Source organism: Hyla sarda, chromosome 12 (assembly GCF_029499605.1).
Source record: "Hyla sarda isolate aHylSar1 chromosome 12, aHylSar1.hap1, whole genome shotgun sequence".
In the NCBI taxonomy this organism is placed as follows: domain Eukaryota; kingdom Metazoa; phylum Chordata; class Amphibia; order Anura; family Hylidae; genus Hyla; species Hyla sarda.
In genome coordinates, this window is record NC_079200.1 from 4828577 (window position 1) to 4851531 (window position 22955).

At 47.1% G+C, this 22955-nt stretch overlaps 1 protein-coding gene across 2 annotated transcripts in view; it reads right to left on the reverse strand.

The window, feature by feature from the left end:
* Positions 1–68: 68 nt before the first annotated feature.
* ERGIC3 (ERGIC and golgi 3) overlaps positions 69–22955 on the reverse strand; it is a 47571-nt gene continuing 24684 nt past the window's right edge. The window contains exons 6-14 of one of the 2 annotated variants that reach the window (XM_056547714.1): positions 20159–20324; positions 20008–20065; positions 12746–12760; positions 6841–6872; positions 5711–5807; positions 4684–4748; positions 3151–3287; positions 3007–3062; positions 69–1471 (exon numbers count right to left, since the gene is read on the reverse strand). In XM_056547714.1, coding sequence (XP_056403689.1) covers positions 1392–1471; positions 3007–3062; positions 3151–3287; positions 4684–4748; positions 5711–5807; positions 6841–6872; positions 12746–12760; positions 20008–20065; positions 20159–20324 — 706 coding nt within the window. In that variant the 3' untranslated portion in view covers positions 69–1391. The remainder of the gene's footprint in view (positions 1472–3006; positions 3063–3150; positions 3288–4683; positions 4749–5710; positions 5808–6840; positions 6873–12745; positions 12761–20007; positions 20066–20158; positions 20325–22955) is intronic. The other variant, XM_056547715.1, reaches the window with a different exon arrangement.

Consider the following 22955-nt stretch of genomic DNA (forward strand, 5'->3'; position numbering starts at 1 on the left):
GAAATGCTTTTCTTTTTGGATTTCTCTTCTGTCACGACCACAGTGCTCTCTGCTATTCATTTTAGGAACTGTCCAGAGTAGGAGAAAATCCCCATAGCAAACATATGCTGCTCTGGACAGTTCCTAAAATGGACAGCAGAGGTCAGCAGAGAGCACTGTGCTCGTGACAGAAGAGAAATCCAAAAAGAAAAGAATTTCCTCTGTAGTATACAGCCCCTAAAATGTACTGGAAAGATTTTCGTTTTGGATTTCTCTTCTGTCAGGACCACAGTGCTCTCTGCTGACATCTCTGTCCATTTTTAGGAACTGTCCAGAGCAGCATATGTTTTCTATGGGGATTTTCTCCTACTCTGGACAGTTCCTAAAATGGACAGAGATGTCAGCAGAGAGCACTGTGGTCATGAGGTCAGCAGAGAGCACTGTGCTAGTGACAAGAGTAATCCAAAAAGAAAAGAATTTCCTCTGTAGCATACAGCCACTAATAAGTACTGGAAGGATTACGATTTTTTAATAGAAGTAATTTACAAAACTGGTTAACTTTCTGGCACCAGTTGATTTAAAAAAAATTAAAAAATTAAAAAAACGTTTTCCACCGGAGTACCCCTTTAACGTCACGTTGTGAGGGTTTCCACAGAAACTTGGCCGTGTGAACAGGGCCTCAACTATTATCAAATACGAAGATGTGCGCGAGATGTGATAAAATGTAGAAACATACCTGAATAAAAAGGCGAAACGGAAGGCGAGCGCAGACCTGATAAACATATCATTTAAAAAAATTAAATTTTTATCACAACTTTTTGTCGCTTTTTTCCGTCTGTGTAACATCCACGAGAAGTCGGCGCCCTGCGACAAATATTGCACGTAAGTAAAAAAATAAAACAACCAACCAACCAGCGCCTTACGCCAACTTAAAAGAAACATTCATTCTGTTAATTTAATGCTGCAAAGTGACAACGAGATTGACAATCACCGCCCCCTCCGTGTCATCGGTTGTAGCCCACAGAACCGCCATTCCGCGGCAGAGGCCGCCGTTCTCCGAGTGAGAATAGCGCTGGAGTCTTATTATCCGTATCTACTCACAACACTGGGGAGAACCGCAGACCCCTCGCCCCTTGGGTGCGGCACCGGGGAAGATTAAAAACAAGAGGAGGAGACGTCAGCGGTGACACAGAACGGAGCCGCCGCCGCCGCCGCCGCAGTTCACCGTTTTGTCAGCCGTAAAATATTTCCGTGGGAAACAACGCAGACTCCGGCTAAAGGCAATAAAATCTGTCTCATGGCGTTTAGGTTTTTTCCAGACAACGCGTCCCGTTTCCCAATTTCCATTGTGCAGACGTCCCAGTCTCCTGCCCGGAGAGGGTAGGAAATGTTTTTGGGGTTTTTTCCCGCCATTATGTCGTCTTCCCGAGTTCAATTTTCTTCTGAATGGCTCGTGTGGAGTGATAGATGAGCGAATCGATAAGTCCCGCAACTGTGTTAGAAAGAGTAAAGAGTTCGACATCAGAGGAGATGATACAAGGGGCCGTCCAGGTAAAGTAATTAATGGGGTGCTGCAGCATCTGGCAAAAATTAAAGGGGTTATCCAGGAATAGAAAAACAGAGCTAATTTCTTTCAAAAAACGCTCACTGTCTCCAGGTTGGGTGCGGTTCTGCAGCTCAGTTCCATTGAAGTGAATGGAGCCAAGTTGTAAAACCACACCCAACCTGGAGACAGACAAGGAGCGGTTTTTGAAAGAAGTTAGCTCTGTTTTTCTATTCCTGGATAATCCCTTTAATATATAAATGGTGATGCTGGGAAAAAAAATTTAAATAATAAAAACACACTAGTATAAGTTGGTTTTGGTTTGTTTAGTGTGTGTTTTATTTTTGAATTTTTTTTTCCCCAGCATCCCCATTTATATATTAAAGGGATTATCCAGGAATAGAAAAACAGAGCTAATTTTCAAAAACAGCTCCCCGTCTGTCACCAGGTTGGGTGTGGTTTTACAACTTGGCTCCATTCACTTCAACGGAACTGAGCTGCAGAATCGCACCCGACCTGGAGACAGACGGGGAGCAGTTTTTGAAAGAAATTAGCTCTGTTTTTCTATCCTTGGATAACTTCTTTAATATATAAATGGTAATGCTGGGGGAAAAAAATAAACACACACTAGACAAACCAAACCACCTTATACTAACCTAGCCCTGGTTCCTCACAGATCCCATTTGGCATCTTTTACTTCCATGATCTCCTTTCTTTTTCCTGCCGACGAGACGAGCACTTGTAGTAGGATCAGTCGGCTCAGCCAATCACTGGCCACAATGGCAGAAGCGGGAAGAAGAGAGAAGATCTGGGGACTGGATGGAGCCAAACAGGAGGTGTGGGGGATCAGGACTAGATAAGTATAAATTTTCTTTTCCTTTTTTCCCCCCAGCAGGATATACATTTTAGCAAATCACTGGACAAACACTTTAAAGGAGTACTCTGCCCCTAGACATCTTATCCACTATCCAAAGGATAGGGGATAAGATGTATGATCGTGGGGGTCCCACCCCTGGGGACCCCTGTGATCTCCCAGCTGCATACGGCATTCGTTTAGAGCATTGGATGCAGCGCCGGAGGCTCGTGACGTCACAGTGGTGTCCCACTCATGACATCATGGCCACGCCCCCTCAATGCAAGTCTATGGGAGGGGGCGTGACGGCCGTCACGCCCCCTCCCATAGACTTGCATTGAGGGGGCGTGGCCGTGACGTCACGAGAGGGACGTGACATCACAAGCCTCCGCCCCGCATCGCCAGTCATCCGCCACGGATCGAAGTTTGCTCCGTGCACTGGATGTCTGGGGTGCCGCAGCCGAAATCACGGGGGTCCCCGGCAGCGGGACCCGTGCGATCAGACATCTTATCCCCTATCCTTTGGATAGGGAATAAGATGTCTAGGGGGCAGAGTACCCCTTTATCAAGAAGCCTTATCCATCGACTCCACGACGCATGCCACTATTCCTGGCCTCAGTGCAGTACCTACCTGTAAACACTCCGCCGATGATGGCGCACACTCCCGTGAGAAAGTGGGTAAATGATCTAGAATCGAGGAACAAAAAGGTTATACGTGGATTCTACAGGTTGTGTAGTGGGGTATAAAGAAGGGCCCCGGGGGGGCCGCTCTCACCTGTGCTTCTCTGTGAGTTTTACCATCATAGGAGAAAGTTCATAGAGGACGAAGACCCCCGGGAGACCCTGATCACCGATCAGTCCGTTCGCGATCTTCTCGTGTCTGGTCACTGAAAACTGATTGGTGCGTAATACCTGGAAAAGGAAGCGGGGAGATTATAATAACGTATCTACCGGAGCGAGAAAAGCCGCGTCATACGTGGTAGAATATAAGGACAATGGGGGAGATTTATCAAATCCTGTCCAGAGGAGAAGTTGCTGAGTTGCCCACAACAACCAATCAGATCACTGCCTTCATTTTCAAAGACCATTTAAAAAACGAAAGAAGCGATCTGATTGGTTGCTATGGGCAACTCAGCAACTTCTCCTCTGGACGGGTTGTGATAAATCTCCCTAAATATTGGTTGTTTCTATTCACACAGTGCAGATTACTTGGTCTCCCTATAAGAAGCGCGCGCACAGAGGCCGCACATACGGACGGCGCACACATTCAGACGCTGCACAGTACGGACGGCGCACACATTCAGACGCTGCACAGTACGGACGGCGAACACGTACAGACGCACAGTACGGAGGGCGCACACGTTCAGACGCACAGTACGGAGGGCGCACACGTTCAGACGCACAGTACGGAGGGCGCACACGTTCAGACGCACAGTACGGAGGGCGCACACATTCAGGCGCTGTATAGTACGGAAGGCGCACACATACAGACGCACAGTACGGAGGGCACACACGTTCAGACGCACAGTACGGAGGGCGCACACGTTCAGACGCACAGTACGGAAGGCGCACACATTCAGGCGCTGTATAGTACGGAAGGCACACACATACAGACGCACAGTACGGAGGGCACACACATTCAGACGCTGTACAGTACTGAAGGCGCACACATACAGACACACAGTACGGACGCCGCACACATACAGATGAACAGTACGGACGCCACACACATACAGACACAGTACGGAGGGCGCACACATTCAGACGCTGCACAGTACGGAGGGCGCACACATTCAGACGCTGCACAGTACGGAGGGCGCACACATTCAGACGCTGCACAGTACGGAGGGCGCACACATTCAGACGCTGCACAGTACGGACGCCGCACACATACAGACGCACAGTACGGACGCCGCACACATACAGACGCACAGTACGGACGCCGCACACATACAGACGCACAGTACGGACGCCGCACACATACAGACGCACAGTACGGACGCAGCATAATAAAAAAAATTAAACAATATGGCAGCATCATACCACAGACACTGGCAGAAGTGTAAAGGGCAGCGTGTAATACTTAGTATGTTAAAGGGGTACTCCGGGGCTCCAGCATTCTGAAAGCTTAGAGCTGGAGGCCGTGATCGTGGTTATGACATCACGACCACTGTCGCAGGAACCTGGTGTTTGTTTGCCCCCCCCCCCCTCCTTTGGATGGGGGGGGATAAGATGTCTGGTAGGGGAGTACCCCTTTAAATGCACAGAATTAGCCCCGCCCCTCAGAGGAGCAGTCGCCTTTTCTTACCTCTCCGTCTACTTTCACATATATCGTAGGGACAATTTTCACAAAGTACTGGAACATCATCGATGCTAATAAAAAAAAAACAAATAAAAAAAACAATTAGTTACAAATTGAGAGTTCAGAGGTCACAACCGTTAACCTTTGGATTGCAGCCAAGTCCCACCCACTAGTAACATTACCATAATGGCCATAGAGAGGATAGCTTTAGGGTTATGCGTAAAAATTTATATCATGTCAGAAGTTTGGATCGAAGCAGGTCTCAGCGATTGTCATTCGTAGCCGGGGGGGAAGTGCACAGCAGCGCGCTTCACTCCCTGGCTGTCAATCAAACCCCACTCTTACACTGCAGTGGTCTATGACAGGGACTAAAAAAAATAGTGGGAAACAAAAACGTATAGATAAATGTGAATAAGCCCCTCCCCTTATAAAAGTTCGGTTGAACCACTCACTTTGCCGCATTTTTCAAATAAAATACAAATATTTGGTATTGCGGCATAAATGTATGAACTATAAAAATACAACGTTAATGAAACCGTAAAATTGTAAAATTTATGGTAAATGTAACTTTTTTTTTTTGTTGCCATGGATATGGTGGGAAAATCAGGGATGCCAGAGGCTGTCCGGGCATGCTGGGAGTTTTGCAACAGCTAAAGGGCCGCAGTTTGAAGATCACTGCATTTAGGGATAATTTAAGAGGGAAGCTTTGATTAACCTTTCTGGGACACTGCAGATCCTCTGGAGAAGGCAGACAGGCCTTCGGCTGTTTTGTAACAGCTGCAGCTGGTTGGGAAACCCTGCCATAGACTGATTACAGTCTCCTTATCGGGCCGGGCATGCTTCACCCAGCTATAACTAACAATCGGAGGGGGTCTTAGCAGAGACCCAAACCAAACTTGACTTTTGACACACTAAGTCTTCTAAAACCCCGGCAAATGTGAACAATCCGGGTAAAGTCTGGGGATTGTCCTATCGATTACATAGGGGGCGCCACAACACTAAACCTAAGAGAAAAAACAAGGTTTTCACTCACCCTGTACAGCCGACACACTCGTCTCATCCAGAGGGTTCACTAGACCGGGATAGTCTCTTCCAAAAGAGAGATGTTTTATATGATGGGTCATGTTAATCTATGGAGGAAAATACTTTATCATTAAAGAAGAAGAAGAAGAGCACCTATCATGACCTCATCTGACCCTAATTCCTCCCCCCCCCCTCCATCTTTCCCCAACTCTTCCTGACTCCAATCCTACCTATTTTTATTTTTCTAAAACCCCTTTTCCTACCTTTTCAATCCCTTGTTAGTTGCTCATTTTGCTGCCCTCTGTGAGAGAGGAAGGGGGAGTGGCCCAGCGTGCGTGACATCAGTTGAAGCCAGGCTGGGCTCACTTCCGCCCTTCTTCTGTGGCCTGCTTTTAATCTGGAAATCCGGTAAGCGGGGGGGTTTGTGGGGGGATGCTTTCAGCCCGCAATCCTGATGCTGCTGTGCTTATAATTAGTGATAAGCGGTAGGGGCCATATTAGAATTCACAATATTTCACGAATATATGGACGAATATTAGTCCTAAATTCCCATATTCGCTAGTTTTTTTTTTTTTTCCCCATGCGAAAATTCGGAATGAAATTTGCATAGTGTGCATGCACAATTATACCTTTCACCTAAAAGAAAGGAGGGATCAGTGTCCAGTCTGGAAGTGCAGCTATTTGCATAAATATTTGCATATATTTGCATAAAAACGGGGCGGGGACAGGACAAGGATAGGATCGTTCCCTCCATTAGTACTCTACTAAAGTCTAATAATAATGTGTGCAGACTTTAAAGGGCTCCTCTGCTCAGCGTTTGAAACAATCTGTTCCGAATGCTGGAGCGGGGAGCTCGTTATGTCATAGCCCCGTCCCCCCTAATGTCATCACGCCCCGCCCCCTCAATGCAAGTCTATGGGAGGGGGCGTGACGCCCCCTCCCATAGACTTGCATTGAGGGGGCGGGGCATGACAACATGAAGGGGCTGGGCTATGACAACACAAGCTCCCGGCACCAGCGTTCGGAACGGTTTGTTCCACACACTGAGCAGCGGAGTACCCCTTTAAGCCAGATTTCAGTCAGACTTTACGGGAAGGATGCATTTTATTCTGCATAGAACATCACGTACACATAACTTACGTTGTCAAGTCCAAAGCTTTGCAAGTCGTGGACTGTTAAAGAAGTAAAAAGGAAATAAAATCAGCGCATCATAAAATAAGTAATTTATAATAAAATGAGTAATTTATTATTTCGGTCACAGTTTCTGATTTTAAAGAGACACCGACAAGTCCCTTACAGGCGGCCATTATAATGGGCTCTCTGGTCGCAGAATTTCAGCACTTTCCGTAACTCCTATTGACTTTAATGCAGGCTGGAGGCAGGTTACCTGTGTCCCTGGCAAGGGATGAAACCCAAAATCCGACTTCTTTAGCGCTTCACTGGGGTGACAGACAAGTTTCGCAGATGTGTTGGAATAACTTTATACGTGGATAATACCAGTTATACAGTTTTTTGTGCACAGGACAACGCGTTTCCAGAGGGGATTCCTCTCTTCATCAGGTCCGTTATATTGCTGTATGGTGTGTATTTATACAGTGGAGAAGCTTAACATTTTCAAAGATGGCGGGTAACTGAGGTCACTAGGGGCTGGTCTATGATGTCACTTCCTGTGCCCTCGGGGAGGGATTTGCTGGAGTCTTGAATAGGATTTACCTATAACAGAGGAATTTTCCCCATAGAAATTAATAGGCCCGTTTGGGTCTATGGCAAGTTGCACTGAGCTTTATGCTAAGCAGCTCTGCGTATGGCAGAGAGCTGTATGGGAGACGGGAAGTGCGCAGTGATTGAAACAAACAGAGTGTAACCTTTAACTCTAATTGTTTGAAACGGCCAACGGGCCCGCAGCGTACTGGAGATTGGCTGCTGAGTTGAGGATAGTTTTTTGAATGGGTTTTGAATGTGGTGGGGGTGTTTAAGGTGGTGGGGGGGGGGGGGGGGGTGTTTAAGGTGGTGGGGGGGGGCTGTTTAAGGTTCATGGGGGGGGGTGGAAAGAGGTGGGGAAATGGTGTCTCTACATCAGGGGTCTCAAACTTAAATTATCCGGGGGCCACTGGAGGTAGCAGCTGGGTGAGGCAGAGCCGCATGCACCCATTACATATAATGCCCCCATCATGCACCCCTTATCCACCAGCTACACCCCCCACCAGCAGTAGAACCCACATCATCCACCAGCAACCCCCTCATTCCCCCTATCCCATGTGGTAATAGCATGAGCTGACGGATGATGGGGGTGCTACTTCCGACTCTCACACAGACAGACACCCATACATACACACACACTTATCTGTCCTGCGCTGCACTTCTCTCCGGCAGCGGCCTGACTAATGACGTCACTGATGTCCTCCTGTGCGGGTCTGCGGAGGGACATCATATGCACGACGTCCCTCATCGGACTCAGGCCGGCCAACCGGAGACGTGGAGGAGGGCAGGGTAAGTGAAGCCTCTCAGCATTTAATACTGCTTGCTCAAAGCAGCGCTAAATGCCTGAAGAAGTTACCTGCCCGGCGCCCGGAACTGCATGTCAATACAAATTCAATATACCTGGTGCGGGTCGGGAGTTTGGGACCCCTGCTCTACATGTTAATGGAATGGTGAAATGGTGCATAGAGGTCACATTGCATTATCACATTGGTCGGTAAGATAGAAAGAGGAATTATATAAGAGAATGCATCAGATCTGTATTGTTATGTGATTACATTATGAGTTCTGATGCGTCATTTAACCCATGAGGTTGGAGCGCAATTCCTCCCACAACTCAATCCGATCCGTCCTCCAGAAACATTCACACATACTCCAATCTGATCCAATCCTAAAAAACGCACTTCCTAACAAACCGGCATCACATTAAGGCGAGCACCCACACTACAAAACATACTGGCCCCCAGAAGGCTAAGACGCCACATAACCAGTCACAACAAAACCAAAAATAAAAAAACAAAAGGATCATAAAGATGTGAAACTAAGAGACGGCTGCGCCGCTCCATAAATCACCGAAAACATTCTCCAACAAATCAACGAATTAAGTGTTCAACATCAAATGTAAATCGAGCAGATATCTACCTGATCATCTGCAACCAACGACAACCCAAAAAGTGTTCAACATCAAATGTAAATCGAGCAGATATCTACCTGATCATCTGCAACCAACGACAACCCAAAAAGTGTTCAACATCAACTGTAAATCCACCAGTTATCTACCTGATCATCTGCAACCAACGACAACCCAAGAAGTGTTCAACATCAACTGTAAATCCACCAGTTATCTACCTGATCATCTGCAACCAACGACAACCCAAAAAGTGTTCAACATCAAATGTAAATCGAGCAGATATCTACCTGATCACCTGCAACCAACGACAACCCAAGAACTTCACCTCCGTCTCAATCAACACAGAAACATCAAACGCAAATTCACCCTCCACAGCCCCCAGACATGGCTCAGAAAACCCCCCGGACCCCATCAACCCCATCACCATATGTCCCATTCACCACATTCCAGGAGACAGAAGCGACAGATTTTCAGCACTAAAAAAAGCGAGAGATGTACTGGATCTACCGCCTGGGAACGCTACAACCTCAGGGGTTAAATGATGTCACAGAACTCGTAATGTAATCACATAATACAGATCTGATGCATTCTCTTATATAATTCCTCTTTCTTTCTTTCTTACCAACCAACGTGATAATGGAATCTGACCTCTATGCACCGTTTCACCATTCCATAAACATATAGAGGCACCAGCTCCCCTACCTTCCCCCACAACCTGAAACACCCCACCTCCACCAACCTTAAATACCCCCCCCCAAAACCTTAAACGCCTCCACCAACCTTAAATACCCCCCCCCAAAACCTTAAACACCCCCACCAACCTTAAATACCCCCCCCCCCCAACCTTAAAGCAGTTATCCAGGGAATAACCTTTTTTTATATATCAACTGGCTCCAGAAAGTTGTAAATTTGTAAATAACTTCTATTAAAAAATCTTACCTTCATCAGCTCATAAGTACTGAAAGGATTAAGATTTTTTTAATAGAAGTAATTTACAAATCTGTTTAACTTTCTGGAGCCAGTTGATATATATATATATATATATATATATAAAAAAAAGTTTTTCCCTGGATAACCCCTTTAAATACCCCCTCCTCTTCAGCCCCCCCTCCCCCCCACTACCAACCTTAAATACCCCCACCTCTCCCCCCCCAACCTTAAAGGGGTATTCCAGGCCAAAACTTTTTTTATATATCAACTGGTTACAGAAAGTTAAACAGATTTGTAAATTACTTCTATTAAAATATCTTAATCCTTCCAATAGTTAATAGCTTCTGAAGTAGTTGTTGTTTTCTGTCTAGCTGCTTTCTGATGACTCACGTCCCGGGAGCTGTGCAGTTCCTATGGGGATATTCTCCCATCATGCACAGCTCCCGGGACGTGACATCATCATTGAGCAGTTAGACAGAAAACTTCAGAAGCTAATAACTATTGGAAGGATTAAGATTTTTTAATAGAAGTAATTTAAAAATCTGTTTAACTTTCCGGAGCCAGTTGATATATAAAAAAAAGGTTTTGCCTGGAATACCCCTTTAAACACATAAACAGCCCCACCACATCCACATAAAAACCCACTCACAAAACTATCCTCAACTCAGCAGCCATTCTCCAGTACGCCGCGGGCCCCTGTTGGCCGTTTCAAATAACTAGAGATAAAGGTTACACTCTGTTTGTTTCAATCACTGGGCACTTCCCGTCTCCCATCCAGCTCTCTGCCATACGCAGAGCTGCTTAGCATAAAGTAAAGCTCAGTGCAACTTGCCATAGACCTAAACGGGCCTATTAATTTCTATGGGGAAAATTCCTCTATGTTATAGGTAAATCCTATTCAAGCCTCCAGCAAATCCCTCCCCGAGGTCACAGGAAGTGACATCATAGACCAGCCCCTAGTGACAACAGGTACCCGCCATCTTTGAAAATTTGAAGCCCCTCCACTGTTTAAATACACACCATACAGCAATACGGACCTGATGAAGAGAGGAATCCCCTCTGGAAACGCGTTGTCCTGTGCACAAAAAACTGTATAACTGGTATTATCCACGTATATAAAAAGTTATTACAGCACATCTGCGAAACTTGTCTGTCACCCCGGTGAAGCGCTAAAGAAGAAGTCGGATTTTGGGTTTCATCCCTTGCCAGGGACACAGGTAACCTGCCTCCAGCCTGTATATCTGACCGATGCCAGTGGTACCGACGAACAGCGGCTCCCGGAACCTCGCCGTAAGGCACCCAAAGAGCATCTCAGAGTTGTGCCTGAACATCGCACAACTCTAACAGGTGAGCATCATCACTCTTATTTTTCACGACATACACGCAATTGTAAAAAGGTAACGGCACAATAAGGGCGCCATCACTGCTCCCTGCAAACAATGTCGCCCCACGCCGCTTACATATCGCCCTCAGAGTTACGTCGTTTGCCCAACTTCTATTAAAGTCATTGTGAGTTACCAGAATTGCGTAATTTCTTCTATCACCTCCAGTCGCTGCATACGTTTTTACTGAGGGTGAGAGGGGCCTTATTTATTTTTTTATATATAATTTGTTTTTACACTAGATCACATTTTTAAAGGGTTACTCCGCTCCCCAGCATCAGGAACTCAATGTTCCGAACGCAGGGTGCGGGCTTCTGTGTTCACACCCGCCTCACTCATGACGTCACGCCAACCCCCTTGTGACGTCACACCCCGTCCCGTGAGGTCATGTCCCACCCCCTCAATGCAAGTCTATGGGAGGGGGCGTGATGGCCGTCACGCCCTCTTACCATAGACTTTCATTGAGGGGGTGGGGCGGTTCGTCACGAGGGGGCGGGCGTGAACACGGAAGCCTGCACCCAGCATACGGAACATTGGGTTCTGGACGCTGGGGAGCGGAGTAACCCTTTAAGTCCTCATAGTAAACTTTCTATTACTGTTCAGTACATGATAGAGTCAAATCGGCGATCCACTTGTACAGTCTGCCTGTGAGGACAGACAATATGAGAAGATCCTCAGAGAGCGGCATGGAGGAAGGTAAGTGACCTCCAGCTGGCATTTTCACTTATGGGCCCCTGTGATCGGGTGATCCGATGAGTGTCACCAAAGCCCTGAAATGTTGCAGATGCCGTAATCAGCATTGACCACAGCAAAAAATAAATAAGTATTAATGGCGGACATCAGTGTGATGGTCATTAGCAGTGGGGTCCTGAATGCTGATAGCAGCCGGTACTCACCATGAGCTCAGCCAACCCCCTCCCTGCAGAATTACCTCTGTAAAGGTCACAACGCATGCCCAGTAACCTTTCCCATTCATGTAAAGCAGTGGTCTCAAACGGCAACCCTCCAGATGTTGCAAAACTTCAACTCCCAGCATGCCCGGACAGCCAAAGGCTGTCCGGGCATGCTGGGAGTTGAAGTTTTGCAACATCTGAAGGCACGCTGCTTTTGAAACACTGGCATAAATCATCAGCCCAGGATGTGATGTGTTGTGATTGGCCAGAGAAGTAAGGAAGGAATTATCAGTGTGTGTACTACTGTCTAACATCTTAGCTCTGGTGTTGTATGCTGGGAGTTGAAGTTTTGCAACATCTGGAGGGCCACAGTTTGAGACCACTGCTGTAAAGGGACAGTTCCAGTATATTGTTGTTTAGGTCCACGGGGCTTGCTGTAAAGCATCTCTAAATGCCGTTATAAACAGCTCAGGCAAGATGGCCACCGCATAAGAAAAAAAAAAAAAATTATAAAAAACTGTCAACATAAAATCATTTAAAAAAAAAAGTAGGTGATAAATTAGCTTTAGTGTCATTTCGGGAAAACAATTCAAAATTGCACTAACTTAAGGAACAACAACTCGACACTTCATACAGGACACCCGGTAGACTATGTGGACTGAGAGTATGAAAACCACAACACAGCGACACAAACAAGCACAACCGGGGTAGTAGTAAAGTATACAACTTACTCTCCACAGCGTGTACTGCACCGAGGAGAAGGCAGGAAGAGAAGAGAGAAACGGTGTCTTTATTATACAGCAGTACCTGCGAGCGTCACACAAAGCCTGTCCAGGCCGGGGCCCCACAACAAGTAATGCAGCAATAGGGCCCATGCACAACACAAATTCTGCTCGGCAGAAGGCGCTTAAATGGGCACTCATTAAAACTAAATTTTGCTACGACACTCCTTATGGTAAATAAAAAAAAGTTTTTTTTAGGTTTTATATGTTTTTTTTTTTTTTTAAAGCTGCCACTAGGTGTCTCCCTACTTGTTCAGAGAACAAAATCAGGAAATGCAGTCTGGAGTGCTGAGGGTGTGTGTGTGTGTAGCCTTAGCCAATCATAGCTCATCTCACACTGAACTGCTCTGGGCTGTGTGTAGCAGAGTGAGGGAGGAAGTTCTCCCCTGTATGGCTTCAGATGATGTCACGCCTGCTGGGGAACGCCCCTTCCCAGTCTGTGATAATGACTGAGACTGAGCAGAAAATACAGAGCAATATCAAGGTAGAAAACTAACAAATAATAAAAATAAAGGCCGGGGGTGGTTTATCATAATGGGGGCCGTGACCTGGGAGGATTATAATATTTAACAAGATCATCAGAGGTACGGTTTAACCCCTTAAGGACCAGGCCTCTTATTTTTGCTTTTTCGTAATCATAACTCTCTCCATCCACAACTCTCTCCATCCACAGACCCATATGAGGGCTTGTTTTTTGCGTGACCAATTTTACTTTGTAATGACATCACTTATTTTACCATAAAATGTACGGCGCAACCCAAAAAATTTTATATATGTAAGAATTGAAAACAAAACCGCAATTTAGCAAATTTTGGAAGGTTTTGTTTTCACGCTGTACGCTTTCCGGTAAAAATTACGTTTTCTTTATTATTTATTGTGGGTCAATAAGATTAAAATGATCACCATGTTATACGCCTTTTAATAGTTGTACCTCTTAAAAAAAAATATCAAACTATTTTAACAAAATTAGTATGTTTGAAATTGCCCTATTTTGACCACCTATGACTCATTTTTCCGTATAAGGGGCGATATGAGGGCTCATTTTTTGCGCCGTGATCTGTAGTTTTTATCAGTCCCATGTGTGCTTAGGTTTAACTTTTTATTAATTTTCTTTTTAATAGCAATTTTGGACTTAGGAATATTTTTACATTTACCATACAGGATAATTAACCCCTTAAGGACGCAGGGTTTTTCCGTTTTTGAATTTTCATTTTTTCCTCATCACCGTCTAAAAATCATCAATCAAAATCATAACGCTTTCAATTTTGCACATAAAATTCCATATGATGCTTATTTTTTGCGCCACCAATTCTACTTTGCAGTGACATCAGTCATTTTACCCAAAAATCCACGGCGAAACGGAAAACGGAAAAATTCATTGTGCGACAGAATTGAAGATAAAATTTCATTTTGTAACTTTTGGGGGCTTCTGTTTCTACGCAGTACATTTTGTTGGTAAACATGACACCTTATCATTATTCTGTAGGTCCATACGGTTATAATGATCCCCTACTAATATAGGTTGGATTTTGTCGTACTTCGAAAAAAAAACATAACTACATGCAGAAAAATTTATATGTAAAAAATTCTCATCTTCTGACCCCTATAACTTTTTTATTTTTACGTGTATGGGGCGGTATGAGGGCTCATTTTTTGCGCCGTGTTCTGAAGTTTTTATTGGTACCATTTTTGTATTGATCAGACTTTTTGATTGTTTTTATTCATTTTTTCATTATATAAAAAGTGACCAAAAATACACTATTTTGGACTGTGGAATTTTTTTGCGCGTACGCCATTGACCGAGCGGTTTAATTAACAATATATTTTTATAGTTCGGACATTTTCGCACGCAGCGATTCCACATATGTTTATTTTTATTCACACAGTTTTTTTTTATGGGAAAAGGGGGGCGATTCAAACTTTTATTAGGGAAGGGGTTAAATGACCTTTGTTAACTTTTTTTTTCCACTTTTTTTGCAGTGTTATAGGTCCAGTAGGGATCTATAACACTGCACACACTGATCATTGTTATCCCATAGGGACCTATAACACTGCACACACTGATCTCTTATACTGATCATTGTTATCCCATAGGAGACTATAACACTGCACACACTGATCTCCTATGCTGATCCCTGCAGAGCCATAGCTTTGCACGGATCAGTCAGATAGGTGCTTGATTGCTCAAGCCTGTAGCTCAGGCTTGGAGCAATCAATGGACGATCAGACGCCGCGGAGAGAGGTAAGGAGACCCCCGCCTGCGTCCCAGCTGATCGGGACATCGCGATTTTATCGCAATGTCCTGATCAGCCCGACTGAGCTGCCGGGAAGAGTTTACTTTTGTTTTCAGACGCGGCGGTCAACTTTGATCGCCGCGTCTGAAGGGTTAACAGCGCGCGGCACAACGATCGATGCCACGCGCTGTTAGCCCAGGGTCCCGGCTATGATTAACACCGGGACCAGGCGTAGGGCGTACAGGTACGCCCTACGTCCTTAAGAGGTTAACAATATAATTTTATAGTTCAGACTTTTGCGCACGAGGAGATACCAAAAATGCTTATTTAATTTTTACGCTTTTTTTGGCAGTAAAATGGGAAAAACTGTTGATTTACATTTTTTATTGGGGGAGGGGATTTTTCTATTTTTTTTATTTTTATTTCTTTACTTTTTAATTTTTATTTCATTTTTACAATTTAATAGTCCCTATAGGGGACAATTTATAGCAATCATTTGAATGCTAATAGTGTTCAGTGTTATGTATAGGGCATAGCAATGATCAGTGTTATGGGCGATCTTCTTATATTGTCTGCTCGATCTCAGACCAGAGCAGAAGACCCCTGGAGACGGCCGGAGCCAATATGGATGATCGGATGCCAGCGGCAGCGCTGCGGACAATCCGATCATCCACTTAAAGTACCACACTGCCGCAGACGCCGTGATCTGTATTGATCACGGCATCTGAGGGGTTAATGGCGGACATCCGCGCAATCGCGGATTTCTGCCATTACCGGTAGGTGCCTGGCTGCAGACAGCAGCCGGGACCTGCCGCCCATGGCAGTGCTCGCGGTCATGGCAGAGCGTAAATGTACGTCCTGGTACGTTAGGTACCACGGCACCATGACGTACATTCACGTCAATTGTCGTTAAGGGGTTAATGGCCATTCGGCACTGTCCCATTGACTGCAATGCAGTTCCTGGTTGACTCCGGCAAAAGAATGATCCGCCTTGGAAGTTCCGCTATGGATCATATGTAGAGCGCACAGAGCAGCCATGAAGATCCATGCGATCCTGCAGCGTAATTACACTTAGTGTGTACGGGCCCTTACTGTAACTGTAATGGTTATTTGTAAGACAAAAGGCCTGAATCTAACATTTTATCCCACTAATTTAAAGGGGAGCTCCCACCATCCTCTTTTTCTTTCTGTCCCTGCCTATTGCCCATCTATCCCTAACCCCCTCCCTGCCTTTTTTTTTTTTTTTTTTTATTATCTTAAAAATGGCATTTTGTTTGCCTGGCAGTGTGCTCACTACCAGGCAGACTTCCCCAGCAGGCACCACGTCACTGATGCCTGCTGGGGGGCGACTTCTGCCCTTAGTTCTCCTGACAGGGTGCCTCCTGCTGTTTTACCACTACAACTCCCAGCATGCCCTGACATCTATTTGCTGTCAAGGCATGCTGGGAGTTGTAGTGGTGAAACAACTGGAGGCACCCTGTGTTGGAAGACACCCAGCCCCCGACCAATATCGCCCCCCCCCCCCCCTTCACCTGTGCTGGACCATGAGCGGGGGTCCGTAGCAAGCAACAAGCGTGTGCCCGGCTTCCTGTCATGCCCGTACACTCTGGAAACTGTCTCTATGTTTCTGGAGGAATGAAAGTCCTGACAGGAAGCCGGGCACACGCTTGTTGCTCAGTGTGTGATGGGCCCTCCTGTAAATGGCGCCCCCCTCTCTGTATAATGCGCTCCCCCCGGTAATGACAGGACACAGCTGTGAGGAGGCGGCGTATCCCCACTGGAGCCGCAGCTGTAAGGAGAGGTAAGAGCCACGTGCCTTTCTGCTGCAGGGAGAATATGCAGCAGGGAGAATATGCAGCAGGGAGAATATGCAGCAGGGAGAATATGCAGCAGGGAGGCGGCCATTGTGTGTGAGTCCAGGGAGCCAATGCGCAGCCCTGGATTTCACGGTGTTCGCTCTCGCCTGTTTGATTGACAGGCGGGAGCGAGCACCGCAGTGACTGGAATTTCGACTCATTTGCCAGGCTCAAATGAGACGAAATTCTGTAGTGACGTCACTGCCTAATGCATTCGGCCACTAGGAGGGCGACCCCTAGTGGCCGAATTTAAAAGTGATTTTAAACTGGTTTAAAATCCCTTTTTTTAATTAAACTATATTAGAGATATGTTGTAGTACTAAGTACTACAACATATCAATTTTTTTATTTCATGACGGTGCCCATTTAATGTGATTTTGTTGTGGACGCGGAAAAAGGTCTACAGGGAGCACATGGTTTGGTGGCCATAAATTCCATTCAGCCAAAAATGTAAAGAACTGCCTTTAATTTCGCGGCAGAATCCCAAGTCAATAGGGCTGTGAATTTTTGCAGAATTCTGTGTTTTGAGAACATACAATTCTGCCAAGATTACGCAATTTTTTTCAGCGAGCTTTGTGCGGAATTGTAAAAATTCCTGCATATGCACCTGGACTAAAAGGGGAGACCCCAGGGAAATGTAACAGGGGAGTTTCACAAGTTATTTAATTGTTTATTTTTCAACTTAAAGGAGTATTCCGCTGCTCATGGTTTGGAACACACTGTTCTGAACGCTGGAGCCGGTTATGTCATAGCCCCGTCCCTCATTATATCATGCCCCGCCCCCTCAATGTAAGTCTATGGGAGGGGGTGTGACAGCTGTCATGCCCCCTCCCATAGACTTGCATTGAGGGGGCAGGGCATGAAGTCATGAGGGGGCGTGGCTATGACCTCACAAGCTCCCAGCGCCGGCTCCAGCGTTCAGAACAGTTTGCTCCAAATGCTGAGCAGCGGAGTACCCCTTTAAAAGGAGTACTCCTCTGCCCCAGCGCTCAGACCATTTTGTTCCGAATGCTTGGAGCAGGCGGCGGGGGTTGCGCCATCACAGCCACACCCCCTCATGCAGTCAAGCCCCATCAATGCAAGTTTATGGGAGCCACGCCCCCTCACATAGACTTGCATTGAGGGGGTGTGGTGTGACTGCACGAGGGGCGTGGCCGTGACGCACCCAGAGTTCTAAATAAACACCCGCTGTTGCACAAAGATCTCGGAAGTCCCACCAGCGGGACCCCCGCGATCAGACATCTTGTCCTCTATCCTTTGTATAGGAGATATGTCGTCTAGGGGCGGAGGACCCCTTTAATTTTTTTTCTCCACAAAACCGACAATACAAGACATTCACACACAAAAAAAGAGAAAGCAATGGGCGCAAGTTACACCGAGAGCATAAAATAAAAGCTAATGCAAGCATGCAAACACAAATCACATGACAAATCTCTCGTAAAGTAATTTTAACCCCTCGAGGACACAGGCAGTTATCTTTTTTTTCCTCCTTGATTCCAATAGTCATAACTCTTTATTCTTCGCCCCCTACAGACCCATAGGAGGACTGTATTTTTGCGCAACCAATTGTACTTTTGTAATGACACCTTTCATTTTACCATAAAATCTACGGCACTAAGAAAAATTATTTGAAGGGGGGGGGGGGTGCGTTGAAAAGAAAAACACAACTTTGTAAGATGTAACTTTGTAAAACTATGATTATAATGATCGCCATGGTTACACGCTTTTCTTTTATTGTACTGGTTTCTTAAATGTACAAAAATTTAACAAAATCAGTAAGTTGCCCTATATTTTAATAGTTTGGACATTTCTGCACGTGGTGATACCAAACATGTTTAATTTATTTTTTTGTTAAAATGGAAAAAGAGCGCAATTTATTATTATTATTTTATTTTATTAGTGGAGGCACTTATTCACATTTCTTACATTTTTTTTAGTTGCCCCCCGGGGACTATTTATAATGCTCTATTGATTGCTATTACTGTTTAGCGTTATGCATTATCATAACCCTGACTTGATCTACTTGTACAGCTTTGCCACAAGGTAGACCATACAAGTGGATCCCTGAAGCGGTCATGGAGCTCTTAAGCAGAGCTCTGGCTGCCATCTTGACTCATTGGACCCCCAGGATTGCACTTTGGGTGATCCGATGAGTATCTGATCAGTATTGATCATGCCATCTGAAGGGATTATGGTGCACATCAGCACGATCACTGGCATTAGCAGCGAGTCCCTGGTCTATAAAGTGAGTGTTGCGCCTGCATCATAGTCCAGTTGCCTTTAAAGGGGTACCCCACCCCAAGACATCTTATCCCGGGGGTCCCGCTGCTGGGGACCTCCGTGATCTCAGCTGCGGTACCCTAGACATCTGGTGCATGGAGTGAAATTCGACTGGTGAAGCCAGACAAAGGCCTCAAAACGTTACGGTCACACCCAGCTTGTGACATCACGGCCACGCCCCCTCAATGCAAATCTATGGGAGAGGGTGTGACGGCCGCACGGGATAGGGAATAAGATGTCTAGGGGTGGAGTAACCCTTTAAAGGGGTAGTCCAGAGGTGAAAAACGTATCCCCTATCCTAAGGAGGGTTCCTTTGAGATCGCGGGGGGGCCGACCGCTGGGGCCCCCTGCGATCTCTCTGTACGGGGGCCAGGCTCTCCGGCCAGATAGCTGGTGTCGACCACCGCACGAAGCCGACACGCTCCCTCAATACATCGCTATGGCAAAGCCGGTCGACACGCCCCCTTTCTGCGGGCTGTCTGGGCCCCGTACAGGAGATCGCGGGGGGCCCCAGTGGTCGGACCCCGCGTGATCTGCAACTTATCCCCCCATCCTTAGGATAGGGAATAAGTTGTTCACCACTGGACTACTCCTTTAAGGACATACATGTACATCATGGTGCATCCTGCGTCCTCTAGGGGTTAAACAAAAATAAATAAAGAGATGCCCCCATTCTCCCAGCCCACATAGTCTCCTTCTCGTTCAGAACAACCATGCAGTACGTGCCGTATGCCTTTAGGTGTACAGAAGTGCGATCCATAACTGCCGTCACAAAATAACCAACCACACCATAAAAAAGACCCAAAAATATTTTGATCACTAAAGGCGACATATTACTTACCGTGGACATGTGACTGCTGGAAGCTTTTTCCAGGAGCAAAATGAAAGTTTCCAGCCACCTAATGGAAAGAGAAGTCAATTCACGTCCTTTACGATACGAAATACCGAAGCAATCAGTGAAAGCCAATAAAACGTTCAGCGCAGGACCGCACCTTGTTGACTTCTAAGAACCCGTAGACCTCGCAGCCCTCGTTCTTCTGATCCTGCATCTTCTGACTGAACCCTTCACGTTTACACTGTTCTATGGAGTCTGGAGTCTTGAACGCCCAACCTTTTCTACGATAGGCCTCCCGAACATCGTCACATGTGTTACAGCACCTGCAAGAGGTACAAGGGTATTAAAGGGGTGCTCCACTGCCCCAGCGTACGGAACATTTAGTTGTGACGTCACAGCCATGCCCCCTCAATGCAAGTCCCATAGACTGCAGCCCGAACCCAGCGTTAGAACATTTATTTATGGGGCAGTGGAGCACCTCTAAGACTTAAAAAGAAAAAAAAAAAAACACATACATTGAATTAAATTAATTTATTACATTTATTAAGTTAAATGTATTGATTAAAATGTATTTTAAATATGAGAGATAGATTTAGATAGAAATATAATGTATAAATATATATATATAAATGTATAAGCATACGCGTATGCGTATGTCCCCCCCGCACAGCACATGTTACATATGCGGGGGGGGCACAGCGCATGTTATATACGCCCCCCGCACAGCGCATGTTATATACGCCCCCCCCGCACAGCACATGTTATATACGCCCCCCCGCACAGCGCATGTTATATACGCCCCCCCGCACAGCGCATGTTATATACGCCCCCCCGCACAGCGCATGTTATATACGCCCCCCGGCACAGCGCATGTTATATACGGCCCCCCGCACAGCGCATGTTATATATGCCCCCCGCACAGCGCATGTTATATACGCCCCCCGCACAGCGCATGTTATATACGCCCCCCGCACAGCGCATGTTATATACGCCCCCCGCACAGCGCATGTTATATATGCCCCCCGCACAGCGCATGTTATATATGGCCCCCCGCACAGCGCAATCATTAACAAGCATTCTATTAGCAGAGCATCTCTCCGGGAAGCCGCTGCCCGATGCTCTGCTAATGCTCCGCTTGTGAGTGATAGCGCTTCAGAGGCATATGTGTATAGAAGCGAAGTGGGGAGCAGACATATAGCGTTATCTGGTCCCCTCTTCGCTTCTATGCACAGTCCTCCTTAGTACAAACACCACAGCTGCCCCATCGCCTCCTCCCATCTCCGGTGTTATAATTACCTGTTCCCGAGGTCCGTGATCCTTCTGGCTCTGGAGCAGTGACAGCGCACAGCAACAGCACCGGAGCCAGAAGGATCACGGACCTCGGGAACAGGTAATTATAACACCGGAGATGGGAGGAGGCGATGGGGCAGCTGTGGTGTTTGTACTAAGGAGGACTGTGCATAGAAGCGAAGAGGGGACCAGATAACGCTATATGTCTGCTCCCCACTTCGCTTCTATACACATATGCCTCTGAAGCGCTATCACTCACAAGCGGAGCATTAGCAGAGCATCGGGCAGCGGCTTCCCGGAGAGATGCTCTGCTAATAGAATGCTTGTTAATGATTGCGCTGTGGGGGGGGCCATATATAACATGCGCTGTGCGGGGGGCCATATATAACATGCGCTGTGCGGGGGGCCATATATAACATGCGCTGTGCGGGGGGCGTATATAACATGCGCTGTGCGGGGGGGGCCATATATAACATGCGCTGTGCGGGGGGGGGCCATATATAACATGCGCTGTGCGGGGGGGGGGCCATATATAACATGCGCTGTGCGGGGGGCCTATATAACATGCGCTGTGCGGGGGGGGGGGGCATATATAACATGCGCTGTGCGGGGGGGGGGGGGCATATATAACATGCGCCGTGCGGGCGGGGGGGGCAGTGGCATATATAACCTGCGCTGTGCGGGGGGGGGGGGGGGCATATATAAAACATGCGCTGTGCGGGGGCGGGGGGCATATATATAACATGCGCTGTGCGGGGGGGGGGGCATATATATAACATGCGCTGTGCGGGGGGGGGCATATATATAACATGCGCTGCGGGGGAGGGGCCATATATAACATGCGCTGTGCGGGGGGGGCATATATAACATGCGCTGTGCGGGGGGAGGGCCATATATAACATGCGCTGTGCGGGGGGAGGGCATATATAACATGCGCTGTGCGGGGGGAGGGCATATATAACATGCGCTGTGCGGGGGGAGGGCATATATAACATGCGCTGTGCGGGGGGAGGGCATATATAACATGCGCTGTGCGGGGGGGCATATATAACATGCGCTGTGCGGGGGGGGGGCATATATATAACATGCGCTGTGCGGGGGGGGGCATATATATAACATGCGCTTTGCGGGGGGACATATATATAACATGCGCTGCGGGGGAGGGGCCATATATAACATGCGCTGTGCGGGGGGGGGGGGGGGGGCATATATAACATGCGCTGTGCGGGGGGCCATATATAACATGCGCTGTGCGGGGGGGCCATATATAACATGCGCTGTGCGGGGGGGGCCATATATAACATGCGCTGTGCGGGGGGAGGGCCATATATAACATGCGCTGTGCGGGGGGAGGGCCATATATAACATGCGCTGTGCGGGGGGAGGGCCATATATAACATGCGCTGTGCGGGGGGGGGCATATATAACATGCGCTGTGCGGGGGGGGCATATATAACATGCGCTGTGCGGGGGGGGGCATATATAACATGCGCTGTGCGGGGGGGCATATATAACATGCGCTGTGCGGGGGGGGGGCATATATAACATGCGCTGTGCGGGGGGGGGGCATATATAACATGCGCTATGCGGGCGGGGGGGGCGGTGGCATATATAACCTGCGCTGTGCGGGGGGGGGGGGCATATATATAACATGCGCTGTGCGG